This window comes from Mustela lutreola, chromosome 4 (assembly GCF_030435805.1).
Source record: "Mustela lutreola isolate mMusLut2 chromosome 4, mMusLut2.pri, whole genome shotgun sequence".
NCBI lineage: Eukaryota > Metazoa > Chordata > Mammalia > Carnivora > Mustelidae > Mustela > Mustela lutreola.
The window spans coordinates 159296264-159310159 of NC_081293.1; the positions used below are offsets into that span (position 1 = coordinate 159296264).

The 13896-nt window shown below is 40.3% G+C and overlaps 1 protein-coding gene across 5 annotated transcripts in view; it reads left to right on the top strand.

The window, feature by feature from the left end:
• BMPER (BMP binding endothelial regulator) overlaps nt 1-13896 on the top strand; it is a 296813-nt gene that overhangs the window by 97134 nt on the left and 185783 nt on the right. For all 5 annotated transcript variants that reach the window (XM_059171541.1, XM_059171542.1, XM_059171543.1 and 2 more), the window contains 2 exons: nt 8599-8681; nt 12411-12501. In XM_059171541.1, coding sequence (XP_059027524.1) covers nt 8599-8681; nt 12411-12501 — 174 coding nt within the window. The remainder of the gene's footprint in view (nt 1-8598; nt 8682-12410; nt 12502-13896) is intronic.

The window sequence follows — 13896 nt, forward strand, 5'->3', positions numbered from 1 at the left end:
GCATTTATTTTACTTTATAATATTAGTTTTAGACATCACTGGAGCGTGATTTTAAAGTATCACCGAAAGGGAGCATGTTGTGTTCTCCAGATATCATTTTTGCTCTGGAAGCTGCCATATTCTAAGCTTCCTCTGTGCGCCTGGCGGGAACCAAATAATGAATGGACCATGGATCTTTGAGCAAGATGAAAGGAATGGCTGTATGACCTGGACAAAGTAACTCAGCTTTTCTTGAGTTCTTATTTAAAAAACTAAGGGTAAAACTTTCTGTCCTAGAATTCTTTCTGTGAGGATAAAATGAAATCACATGTGAAAACTCCAAGGACAGTGCCTCACCTGTAATAATTATGCAATGATTTGTATTTTTTCTCTTCGTTCCTTTTCTCTTGTTGGACGATTCTTTATTAATATTTCTGAAAATGTTTTTTGGATCCCACCTTTGGAAACGACCTCTAGTGACATTTTGCCTGCCCACATTAGAAAACCAGTCTGAAAACTTGACAGGAAGTTTTTGCTCTTTTTTTTTTTTTTTTTTTCCATATTTACTCCATATGAGCTCCCGTCAATTCTTTCTCCTTTGTCTGATAAGGAACTGTGGGTGTTGGTTGTTTAACAATGGGGTGCTGAGGATAGAAGGGCTGGCTAGCCATGGCAGACCAATTCTACTGAGAGGGAGAAGCACTCCCATGTTCAGAAGAGTTTATAGTATGTCATTTGAAAATATCTTCTTCCATTCTGTAATTGAACTATTAGGTATCAACCCCAGAGATACAAATGCAGTGATCTGAAGGGGCATCTGCACCCTATTGTTTATAGCAGCAATGTCTACAATAGCCAAACTGTGGAAAGAGCTGATATGCCTGTGGATAGATGAATGGATAAAAAAGATATGAGATATTTAGGCAATGGAATATTATTCAGCCACCAGACAGGATGAATACTTACTATTTGCATTGACATGGATAGAACTGGAAGGTATTATGCTGAGTGAAATAAGTCAATCAGAGAAAGACAATTATCCTATAGTTTCACTCATATGTGGAATATAAGAAACAGCACATGGGATCATAGGGGAAGGGAAGAAAAACTGAATGGGAAGTCATCAGAGAGGGAGAAAAAACATGAGAGACTTAACTATAGGAAACAAACTGAGGGTTGCTTGAGGGGAGGTGGGTAAGGGTATGGTGTAATTGGGTGATCAGCATTGAGGAGGGTACGAGATATGATGAGCACTGGGCGTTATACTCAACTGATGGATTAATTATTGAACTCCACATCTGAAACTAATGATGTACTATATGTTGGCTAATTGAATTTAAATAAAAAAAAAGAATTTATGGTAAGAACAGATCAAATGCAGGAGTGATAGGTGATGTGGCTCCTATTAAAAAAGTCGTTGCAAGCATTTTTCTCCCTTAATGCATTGCATATTTCCTTTATTGTGTTAATTACACTAAAAGTTCAAAAACATATTTTATTGCATAGAAGCCCAATTTATTTGTGGCTCATAGAATCTGTTTTATTACCTTAATATCAATGCCAGATATTGTATATACTAAAATCTTACGAACTTACGAGACTGGCTCTATAAGCTACAATTTCCTCACTTGACATCTCCAATAAACACATAGATTAGAAGTCCAAATAAGGCACCTGGAGATTTTGTGTTCCTTTATACTGGTGGAGGGAGTTGAATTTGCAAATCATCTGTCCTCATCCAATATTTCTGCATATTTGGGATTTTATTCGTAAAGCCATCAAAAACTAAGTAAAATTGCTTTCTACCATTTCTTTTTCTATTGGTGATTATTTCATTTCAATCACATATATAATTTTCTAATTGGAACACAAAAAAGCCATGAAAAAGAATGTTGTGGGGGGCACACATTACTTTTTAAGAACTCAGTTCATGGGGTTGATTCTTTCTCTTGGGATTGAGGAAATGGTTTGACTATAAAATTCCCATTAGCCAAAAATAAGCAGAATTGCCTGCAGGATTCAAGGTAGGTACAGCCTTGGAGAGTAATAAAAGCCTGTTTTAAATGAACTCCTAAGGACACGATATAAGCCTGAGAATGGCTAGTCAGATTTTATGTTTATCCCTCTTGATTATACTTCCATATGTTTCTGGAAAACAGTGTCTGAAAAGTGCTTCATTAAAAAATTGTATTGGACTGGGGTAATTTGGGGCTTATTGACCAAGTCTAAAGGCTGGGGCTACCCTATCAGGTGGCCTGGAAGCAGCAAAGAATGGCAGCGCTGTCTGCTCTGCTTCCCTCTACCATGTGGCATGAACTGACTTCAAAGACCCCAACTTCTCTTTAATTTAAGTAAGTATGACAGTTGGCATTCTAACCCTCCCCCCAACAAAAGACAAAAAGAAAACAAATTTGGGGGACCAAAATGGATTTTGGAAAGTAAAAGCACCCTCCTGAAAATTAACTGAAGATGAGGCTTGCACAGCCTCGGTGGGGGGGGGGGGGAGCTGAAAAGTGTTGACATGCTTCTCCCTTTTAAGGTTCAGTAGGTACCAGATGCTCAAGGACTTCCTTTCATTATGTTCCATCCTAGCCTGTCTAGTCCGTGGGGGGGTGGTAGGGTTAGTCAGTGTTCACAGAGACATACTTTGACATCTAAGTTGCTCTGGAAAAGCTTTGCTTTTTCTGGAAGTGGAATAGTGAATTGAATTGGTCCACCTGCCAAGAGGAGGAGACAGGAGGTCCAGGGAATGCCATCTTTTCAAAATTCTTTTCCTGTGGTTTACAGAAATAGCTGTCTGTTAGTACGTACTATGTATTCTTAGTGAAATTGGACATTTCTTAAGTACCTTCCACACACAAAGTGCTGTAAGGGACCTGGGCAGGGACATTTCAAAGTCCACATACACATGAAGAAAGAACACAGGCGCATATCCTGAGTGGGGAAGTTTCCAGGAAGGCTACCCAGAGGCCATGACCTTGAGTTGAGTCGTGAAGGAGGAGTTGGCCAAGCAAAGGAGAGGCTGGGTGACCTAATTGTCATTGATGGAATGATAGAGATGGAGTGAATGGATGAGATCTGGGTTTTTCAAGAAGGGAGCAGCATTTGCAAAATCATAGGGTGAGATCTTTTGGATATACATGGGGGGTTCTAAGTGCAGCATGTCTGCAGTGTGGGGAGTTTGGGGATAGCAGATAAGAGAATGAAAAGTGAGTCAAGGCTGGGCCTGAGAGATCTATAGATGTTAAGAACTTTGAATTTTATAGTAAAGGTCAGTGGTTTTAAATCCTCCCCCACTTCCACCTTCCAGATGCTCTGATCCAGTTGGTTTAGAGAAGAAAGGTTGGGGATAGGTGTCAGTCTACACCTCAACCAGGCTGTGAACCATGAATCATTGAGTGCAAGCACGTGAATGAGATTCTGTGAATGAGATTAAGACCCAGATTTGAAAGAGCACACACTGGTTGTGGAACAGGAGGATACTTGAAAAATGCCCCCATCCCAGCCAAGAGGAGCAGTCAATGGGCCTATTGTAGTAGTTCAGGTGGAAAACCACCAGCACCTTAGTTGAGGTTGGAGTAGAGAATGGACAGGTAATTGAAAGAGAACATCTAGAAGGTGTGTGGGTTGTGGGGTAGGAAGGGTGAGGGATAGAAGGGAAGTGTGGTCAGCCAGCCACAGAGAAGTCCTGTAAAGTAAAGACTGAATATCCTTTGGATTAGGTATGTAGTAGGCAGTTGTAGTCAGAGAGAGTGACATTTCAGTGGGATGATGGAGGCAAAAGCCCGATAACCCAGGTTGAAGACCTTGAACCTGCTTTAAGATGCCTTTAGGTTTGTTATGATCAGGGAAGGTGGATAATCCCAGGGACCTAGATGGAGTTCCAGGAATGAAAGGAAAGGGCTGGGAAGGTAAGCTGGGGTTCTGTTGTGAGGTGCCTGCTGGATAGGGGGTTTTATTGGTAATGGTGAGATCCAGTTCTCTGCTTTCAGGCTAATGGTAACCTGACAGATGAGGTTAAGCCTTTTAGGGTGAGAGTTAAGGCTTATTAGAAGGCCAGTGCCAATTTTTATGGTCCTGATGATTTTTAACAGCTATTTTAACAACAGAATGATGAAAATGTGTGGTATTCTTTTTCCCTTGGGATAATGTGGCTGCTGAAAAAGGTCATAACTAATAGGAAAAATGAGTTTTATTGCTTAATTGTGGATTCAGTTTATTTGTGTACTTCCTGTTACCATTACCATGTGTTTTCTGAGTTGACTAGTTAGTTGACTAGGCCAGGCTTCTCTACAAGAGTGTGTATATTTACCAAAAAAAAAAAAAAAAAAAAAAAAAGCTCTGAAATTCCTTTCCACCCTGAAAATATTTAACATATAAAAACCCAAAAAATACATACATAAGTGAAGTATAGCTAGTTTAGGCTTATATTTGTATTATTTTAGTTTTATAGAGAAGAGCTATTTGGGGATATGATGGTTTTGATCACGGCTTCTCAGTGTTGGCATGATTGACGTTTTGAGTTGGTTGATCCTCTGTCATGCCTTGTAGAATGTTTAGCAGTGTCCCTGGGCTCTACCCACTAGATGCTTGTAACACCCTTATCCCCCCAGTTGTGACAACTGAAAATATCTTCTAATATTATTAAAGTCTCTGGGATGGGGGATGGGGAGAAAGCAAAATTGCCCTGGATCGAGAACTGTGGATTTGCAATATATATCGTAGTGGTTTTTATCAGAAAATGGCTACATCCTCCTGCTGCAGTATGGATAGTTTTATTGAAGCCTGTGGAGTCTGAGAAGCTTTTATCACCAGAAGAAAACTAATGAATATTTATGAATTCTCTTGTCAGAAGTTTATTTACAAATTTTTAAAGAAAAAGGAGGGGCACCTGGGTGACTCATTCGGTAAGTGTTGCCTTCAGCTCAGGTCATGGTCCGGGAGTCTTGGGATACAGTCCTGCTTCAGGCTCCCTGCTTAGCGGGAGTCCGCTTTTCCCTTTCCCTCTGCTGCTCCTGCTGCTCCCTATACCCTCCCTGCTTTGTGCTCTCTCACTCTTACTCTTTTAAAGAAATAAATAAATAAATAAATTTTTTTAAAGATTTTATTTATTTACTTGAGAGAGAGACAGTGAGAGAGAGCATGAACGAGGAGAAGGTCAGAGAGAGAAGCAGACTCCCCATGGAGCTGGGAGCCCGATGCGGGACTCGATCCCCGGACTCCAGGATCATGACCTGAGCCGAAGGCAGTCGTCCAACCAACTGAGCCACCCAGGCGTCCCAAGAAACAAATAAATCTTAAAAAAAGTTTAAATTAAAGAAAGAAAAAAAAAAAAAAAGGAAGAGCTACTTTGCTGGTTGCTTAACCATTCCTCTGCTTACCCCATGTACCCATTCTTTTATTTAGTTCCTGAATATGCTGTCATTTAATTTTAATCTGGATCACAAATTTCTCAGTGCAAAGGACATTATGTGCTAGAAAGTGCCCAAATAATACCACCTTCTAAAACTGGGTGTAAAAGTGTGGATTTCATGCAGGACATGGATTTTACTATTGTTTCACACCTAATGCTTTCTAACTCTGACCAAGCCACTTTAATCTTTCTGTGCAAATTTTCTCATCTGTGAAGTGAAGGAGATTAAGTATATTATCTTTAAGTTTGCTTCTAGCTCTAAGGTTGAAATGTTTTGATTGTTTTTTTGGGTTGTTTCCCCTGCCATGTACGACACCCCCCAGTACAATGTAACCCAAATTGTGTTTTCCAGGTCATCAGTGGTCTGTAGACTACATTGCTGGTCTACATTGAGATAAGTACAGACATAGAGAGTAAACAATTAGAAATGGTAATTATAATTTGACAGAGTCATTTCATGCCTGTTACACATAAAACAAAAAATTGAGCATGTATTTTGTCTTAGTCTTTTAAACTGAATTTTTTAGTAATTCACTTTTATTATGCTTTATGAAGATAGCAGTCCACATTGAATTGGAAGAAGAAAAATAAAACAAACTGGTCATTCACTAGAGGTAGTTTGAGAAGCACCACCTTGAGGTATGATGGAAATATTTTTTTTGCTTCTCTTTCTACCCTGGCCAATAAGAGAGTTACTTCGTATATTCCTCCTCTGGGGTTTCAATAAAGAGAGGGTCAAGATACTGCCTGTCTGCTTTATTAGCAGCATAAAGTTGGTGGCAAGGAGAGTAAGAGGGAATTCTGGAGTAAATACGAGGTTCTCTTGGATGGTACGCATATGTAAGTCTTCACATAGCTCATGTTAGTGTCTCATGTCAAATAACATGTTCATCTTAGAAACACAAAGAGCAGTGAAAATGTCCATTTAAAAATTATTTTAGCCCCACCCCAAAATTATTTTAACCCCAAGAATCCTCTTAGGTATGAATCTATTAGAATATTTGGTATACTGGGGCCCTGTACTAGCTGATGTTGGTGAGGGTAGGTAGAAAAAGGAAGAGATGTGGATTGTAGCTAAAGGGATTAATAGAGATGTTTTCGAGTCTATTCTCTCTTTCAGACTCATTCAACATTTTGGGAAATCTGTTACATGGACTCAGGTGTGGTAGACTGATAAGTGAACAAGGGCTGTTAAGGGATGAGCACTGCACAGTTGGACCTTGGTCTTTGTATGTTAAATTAAGCTGGAGGAGCCAGCCTTCAGACTGACCCTTATGTGAGGGAGAAAGCATAGCAGTTCTCTGCACTGTGGACCACTTGTTCGAATACGTTTTTTCCCATATTGAGTGGAATAATCCAGAGAAGCCTGTCTTACTCCTGGGAACACTTCACACGTGACCTGGCACTGCCATTCCTGCTTGGTCTATATGGGTTCTGTACTGTACTTTCTCCTCCAAAGTAAAAAAGGCAAGATCTTTGCTTGCTCTATTAGCCGCAGAAAATCACCCTTTCTTTCAGTTTTTTTTTTTTCCCCTTAAATCCAGAGGATGAAAATATATAACGTATTTGGAAACTCCACTGGTAGACTTGGCAGGCGTTTCATATTTACTTGGACTTAACATGAATTGGATTTGGTGCTCTGATTTCCCCGCCTCCATCTCTCGGAACAAGTTATTTATTATCCAAGTGAGTCTGTGTTAGTGGATCAGACATGCACATGGCACATCTATTGTAAGTGTGTTTGTTCAGTAAGATTTATGCTAGCCCAAATTGTTTTATATTGGTTTTCATTGTTGAAAATTTACTGTATTCATTTTTGGTTTGGCGTAAGTGTGCTAAGGGTTCTGTGGTTGAACATTTTATCACTATAACACTTCATGCAAAGGAAATTAAAAAATACATAGTGAAAGCATTTCCCTAATATGTTTCCAATCAGCTGTGTACTTCAGTAATTTGATTTGTAGGAACCAGAGAGAAGAGTATTCCTGTGCTCTTTACAATCATTCATAATTCTCTGGGAATTCAGATCATGGTTCTAAGTTTATGAAAATGTATCTTGAAATTTTCTTCAGTCCTTTATTATTCTGTTTGTGTGTATTGAGAGGGTATTTTATTAACACGCCAATATCTAAAAGAAGTCAGGGAAGGGGGCGAGGGTTCTATCTCAGACAAGAAAAACTGATGTGGATTGTGGTTGATTGGCTTGCCAGAAGTCAGTCATGGGTACAGAGAGGCAGGCCCTTTTATTTCTGCATTATCTTATGTGTGTGTTCTTGCTTCTGTACTCCTTGGGCTAAGCAGTCAGACTGTGCCTTGTAAATCCCTTTGCCTGGCAGACTCTCATATGTAGTGATGAAGGGCATAGCCAGGTGCACCTTCCCTGAAAGTGTAACACACGGATGGAGGGTGGTATTTGGATGAGCTCATGAAGATCTAGGCTGTGATCCTTGCACCATTATTTCTTTGGCTCTTTCTACAGGGACTTAAGCTAACTGGCTTGTTTCCTTGTTTTTGAGGATCTCTGGCCTTTGACTTACTTCGTTTTTTGCTAATGAATGAGCATGACTTCCGTTTTGGCTGGTGAATTAATAATCCATACATTTATAGTTTTAGATTTTCTTAATCCAGTTCACTATCTAAGAGTAAAAGCAAAGTGAAATGTGAAATCATAGCTCTCAAACTGGGAGGCAAGACTTGGAAGGTTTCATTGGTGAAGATAGTAGATTGTCAAGGGTCTTAAGTGGTATAGAATTTTGCAATCATTTCCTTTTTTAATTTTCTGCTTTTATTTCCTGTCATATTTTAAAGTCCCCTCTTAACCTTCAGTTTTCTGTTCTTATGAAAGTCTTATGAAAAATCCCCTTGCACAGTGGTGATTTTAGCCCTGGTCCTCCTCCTACTTCACTAGGCATAAATAAAGTCGCAAGGTCATGCGTTTTGGCCAGGAGAGTTCATCAATCCATGCTTTTCCATTTGAAAACATTGTCTGGGAGATTAATCTTCTCAGTAGACAAAGAATTAATGTAAGGGAAAACCAAGTGGATATTTAGAAGGCTTAGTTGTGTTTTGGAGAAAATAGCCAAGGAATATCATGGTTCCTACTATCGCCAGTCTGGCCTTGAAGACCTAACTTCTTTTGCTCCAAAGATAAAAGAAGCACACATTCATTCTTGGTCTTTTTTCCTGCTTTTGTGTTTCCTGTTTAGGTTGCACCTATGAAGGAAATACCTATAACAGCTCTTTCAGATGGCAGAGTCCTACAGAACCCTGTGCTCTACGTCAGTGCCAGGTAAAGTCTATTTTCCTCTCCACTGAAAAGGAATTGGTGAAGTCAAAACAAAAATAAATTTAAAACAACAACAACAACAACAACATCTGTATAACTGTTACAGTATTACTGTATCCTTATACATATTTATTGTGACCTTAACAAGAATAGATACAGGTACAGAATAGATACTATATAGCACTCACTTCTAGAAACATGCAGTGGAATTGTTCACCATTGTTGAATTGTGCCTGGAAAAACTCTGGGAAGATATATATGTCCTTGGGGAAAATTCATGTCTTCCTGTGAGTCAGCTTTGAGCAAAACATGAATTCCTGTTAGCAGAAAGAGGTATTGTCAGAGGATATATGTTTTCCTTCTTTGATTTAGAAACATTTTGAACTGGAGCCAATCTGTAAGCTTATTTAAATCAAAGCAATTAGTACACTGTAACCTCAATGATTTCAACCTGACAAATTTGAGAACCACCAGTTCAGTTCCTGAGGACCCCATTGTGGCTGGTGCTTGCTGCATCCTGCAAAGGGCGCCGATTCTGTGAGACTCTAGTTGTTACAGGGCTTTAACAGAGCAAGATAAACGAAAGGAAAAATGAGGAATCTAAATGTTCAAACTCCTTTTCTTACCTCTAAAGAAATACTCAGTTAAAAAATGCTCATCTAATCTTGACATAATTTAAAAGCTCTCCATAGAGAAGATTCTGTTAAATCATTTTACCTCCAGCCCCATTTTACTGTTCCAGGATATGCTCTCACATTTAAAGGGGAAAGAAAGGGGTGTCCAGGCGGCTCAGTCAGTTAAGTGTCTACCTGCAGCTCAGGTCATGATCTCAGGGTCTTAGGATTGAGCCCTGCATCAGGCTCCCTGCTCAGCAGGGGAGTGAGCTGGTCCCACTTCCTTTGCCTTCCATCCCCTCACGCTCCCCAGCTCATGCTCTGTCTCTCAAATAAATAAACACAATCTTAAAAAAAAAAATACAGGGGAAAGAAAGATTAATATAATAATGCATATTTCTTTTGGGTCTTATCTCAAGTAAGCTGACATTTAGTTTACCAAAGTCTGACTTTCATGCAGCCACACTGTTATATACTCACAGTGGGGCACACTTACTCAAAAGATCATCGGTTATTTATTTGGCTAAATGTGCAGTTCACTTGTGTAGTAAATCTAAGTTATTTGTGAAAATAAGCAGTAGAGAGAACAGATGTAAATAATAGATTAAGTGAATCAATAAATATTTGTGGAATTTTTGCTCTGGGTTATAGATTCAACCAGCTTCATGGGACAAAGAGTTGAGAGCAGTGGATTTTAGTAATATCAAAAGGACTTTGATATTACAATTCATTCTAAAATTGGTACCATCCCACCCACACCCTGCTTCTTGACTAGTGAAATTTCCAGTCTGATAGGGGCACTCTGAAAGCCCTGCTTACCCTGTCTTTTAAGCAAGACAACCCTGCTGGAGTTGCCTTTTGGAGTGTAGTAGAACATTTTTATGCAACAGCCAGACCTCTTGAAGATCCTCAAATTGCATGGGCCATACTTTCAGATGAAGACTTTGTTTGAATTAAATGAAAACTACTCTCCGGGAGGAAATATTTTGTTGACTGAATAACACATGAGGCCATTTTCAAGTGTTGATACTGAAACTCCTATCGCCTATCATCTTTGGTCACCAGCCACTCATCAGGCCCATAGAGAATGATGCAGGAGTATCCCATTATTACTGGAAGCGGTCCCGAGGACCAACAGCCCTGGGAGTCAGGAAGTGCTGACTGCAGAGCAGAGCCCAGAGAGGGGGTGCTGCCTACCAAAGATGAACTTTGCCTTTTCGTTCTCCTTCTTTTACAAAAACTTTGCATAAACAATGAATTCTGGAACATTGAAAGGAAATTTAAAAATAAATAAAAATTAAAAAACAAAACAAAAAACCAAACCAAAACAAAGAAACTTTGCCTGAGCCCTCCTAGCTAGTTTAGAAATATCATTCCATTCAGTAGTCATACAAGCAAACCTCTAAGATAGTTATAAAAGCTGTTCCTCTGCTCCTCTAACACCTTCCCACTCCTGCTTCTGTTCTTCCTTCTTTAGGGAGTGAGACCTCCTCTGCCAGTGTGGGAAATAGCCACTTACTGGTACCTGTCGGGGAAGGCCTCGTGTAAGACATCCTCTACAGAACAGCACTGCTACAAACTCATTAAGCTCTTCCCTTCTCAGGGCACAAGATCAGTATCAGAAGAGAGAGTGCAGTGTAGTGAGTACAAAATATGGGCTCTGTCACTCACATAACTTGTTTCTTCATCTCTCTGGACCTCTCAGTCTCATCTCCTGTGATGCGTGGGTCTCCTAGGGTGATGGTAAACATCACTGAAGATGGTTCTGATAGAGACTGCATACACTGGGCAGGGCTAGGTACCAGACAGGTAACAGCTAGTCAGACTACCTGGTTTCTTTCCATTTGAGTTGAATTCTAGCTTCTTTCTTAAATCCTCCTACCAAAAGAGTTTCGATGGTGAAACATTTACCTTTATTTTCCACTTTTACTTTCTTACTAAAGAGAAAAATCTGAAGATCACGGACAGGAAATTCATGCTGGGAACAAACCTGAATCCTCCATCTGGATTGCAGATACAAAAGGGAAATTGATCTTGGGCCATAGCTTTTTGCATTTGCTTCAGTTGTGTAACTAAAGCACAGATCCTTTTTTGATTTTGTAGATTGTGATATTTTGATAGTTCTACCCCCCACCCCCGAAGTGTGATATAGACCACAATAAATTCCTCTGGTAGTGGAATCCTTGGACCTCAAAAATATGAAGACATCTAGGATGTAACATTCCTCGTTGGCCTGAGATAACGTGGTAGCTGATAGGATGAAAAAAGTTGTCTAGTTGTCATATTGTTACATTTTTTTCCGACCTGTGCTACCCTTCCTTGCAAAACAAAATAAAACAAACACACAAATCCATATATAAGATGGGTAAAGAATATGGAGGAAATTCTTCAAAGACCAACTCTGAAAATTAATCAAGAAAATGTTTCAACTGACATTAAAATATCTGAATCCCCAGGCAGTTTGCAAATGAATCACTTGATTTCATTATGAAGATCTAAAGGCTCTATTTTTCCATATATAATATGAACTTTTTTTTTTTTTTTTTTATAATATGAACTTTAAAGTAGTTTGGTCTAATCTCGTCACTGATGCTTGAGAGCCAGGCTCTCTATGTGAGGCAGAATGAAATTTCTAAGATTGCAGAGCTGGCCTAGATATTTCCAGAAGAGTGGTAAGGAATTAGGTCTCCAGATGCCAGTCTGGGGTATTACACATGTACTCTGTGCCTCATCATTAACAGCTTTAAGTGTAATAACAATTATAGAAAATAAAGCAGTGTTGACAACTTAAAACAATTGTGAATAAGCAGCTAGACTCTGTCAGCTACTGACTGACAGCAAGGCCTTAAATACTAGACCTAAAAGAAAGAACTTTGGACCAAAGAGATAGACCACAGACAGGTCAAGACAGGATTTGTGCTCCAAGTTTGAAAGCATCAAGGCCGTGAGCTGGGGAGATGGGACCTCAATGGTGCCACATCCTCTGGACCTGATACCCACCCTCTTTTGCACTTTTGGTGTTTGGGCTCTTCCCCTGATCCCTTGAATACTTTCCCAAAGTGAATCACTCCTCGGTGGGACTTCCGGGCTGACATGTTTGTGGCATTCTGTTTTTCAGGAAGGTGTTGTCACAGAGTCTGAGGTGCGATGTGTTGTTCATTGTAAAAACCCTTCCAGGCATCTGGGAACGTGCTGCCCCACCTGTCCAGGTAACATTCTCAGGAAGGGAAGCCTGCCAGGCTCCCTGCCATGGCACATGACTTTGATATCTCTGTGAGCTCTCTCAAGAAGGCAGGATACTCCCCCTCCAGACTGGAACTCGTCTCGCTTTGTGTCTATACATCATGGGTGTAGAGAGCAAACTCCTTTGCACAGAAATGTCCGGTTGGACTCTCTGGTGTGCCCGGTTGAATGCAATGTGCTGTAGGTCTTGGCATGTGGATGCTCCAGGCTCCGGAGGCCTGCTTTCCACTCTGCAGGGCCACAGGTAACGCTTACTTTGGAAGGAAAGGCTGTGGCTTTCTCTTGCTTCCAGAAATGTCTTTTTACTGCTTCATATTGCAATATCTTGGCTAGAACGCGTCTTGGTGATGAGGTGACCAGATGTTTTCTGAAAACTGAGAGCTGTGTCCCTAAGTGAATTTAGCTTAGGGTTTTGCTCGTCTCAGTTTTCGATGTGGTGCAATAAGTTGGACCTACTGTCTTTTAAGAGGGCCCCACTGCCTAGCTGACAGCAAAGGGATCTTTCCTTTCCAGTGGCTAGAGTGTTTCCTCTTACTTTTCTGAACAGGATTACAAAGGCCTCCTGCATCTTTTCTTGCCCTTATGTATGAGCCCAGGGATTTTGAGGTGAGAGATTTTTTTTCTGATCCTTTAAGCCCCTGGCCCATGCTCTCAGACAGATGTTCTGAGTTTTGGTTTTACTCTGAGTGCTTTTCCTCACTGGAGGCAGTACTCACAACTAGTACTCATTGCTTTTGAGATTAATCTCCAAAGGGCCATCTGTTCTGCAAAACTTCCTGGAGAATGGCTCAGGTACCATGCTGGGATGCTCTGTGAAGATGAGCCTGGCTCCCTTTACAGGCGGCTGCTCGCCTTTACAGGCCCCTCCCCTGCCCTGTGCAGTCTGAGATGCATCTGGACCTGAGTCCCTTCCAGAGAGTCCAGTTTTTTCTCATCTTTAAATGACAATGAGGACAGTTGCTCTCCACTACCTCTAACCTTCCTGAGTTCCCTGGACTGTCTTGATTGAGCCAAACTTCCTTTCCACATTGGGATTTCTGTGAAGCTAACAAGATGAGCTTTTAAGAAGGCCAAAAACTGGTTGAAAATAGAAGAATTCTTTCCATAATCCAGTTATTTTGTATCTATCAAACAGAGTTTGCTTGAGTTCCTTTTGCGTCTGAATGCATTAAATGCTCTGTGTTATGGAATCATACTCTTAAATGCCTAAAGTGTCATTACAAAGTTAGATCAGAGTTCTCTAAGCTGCACATTAGTATTACCTGAGAAGTGCATCGAGATTTGTTTTTTTGTTTTTTTCTAAGCTTCTCATGACATGGGGTGACTGGCCAGCCTGTGTTTTCGGTTGTTTGTGTGTTCTT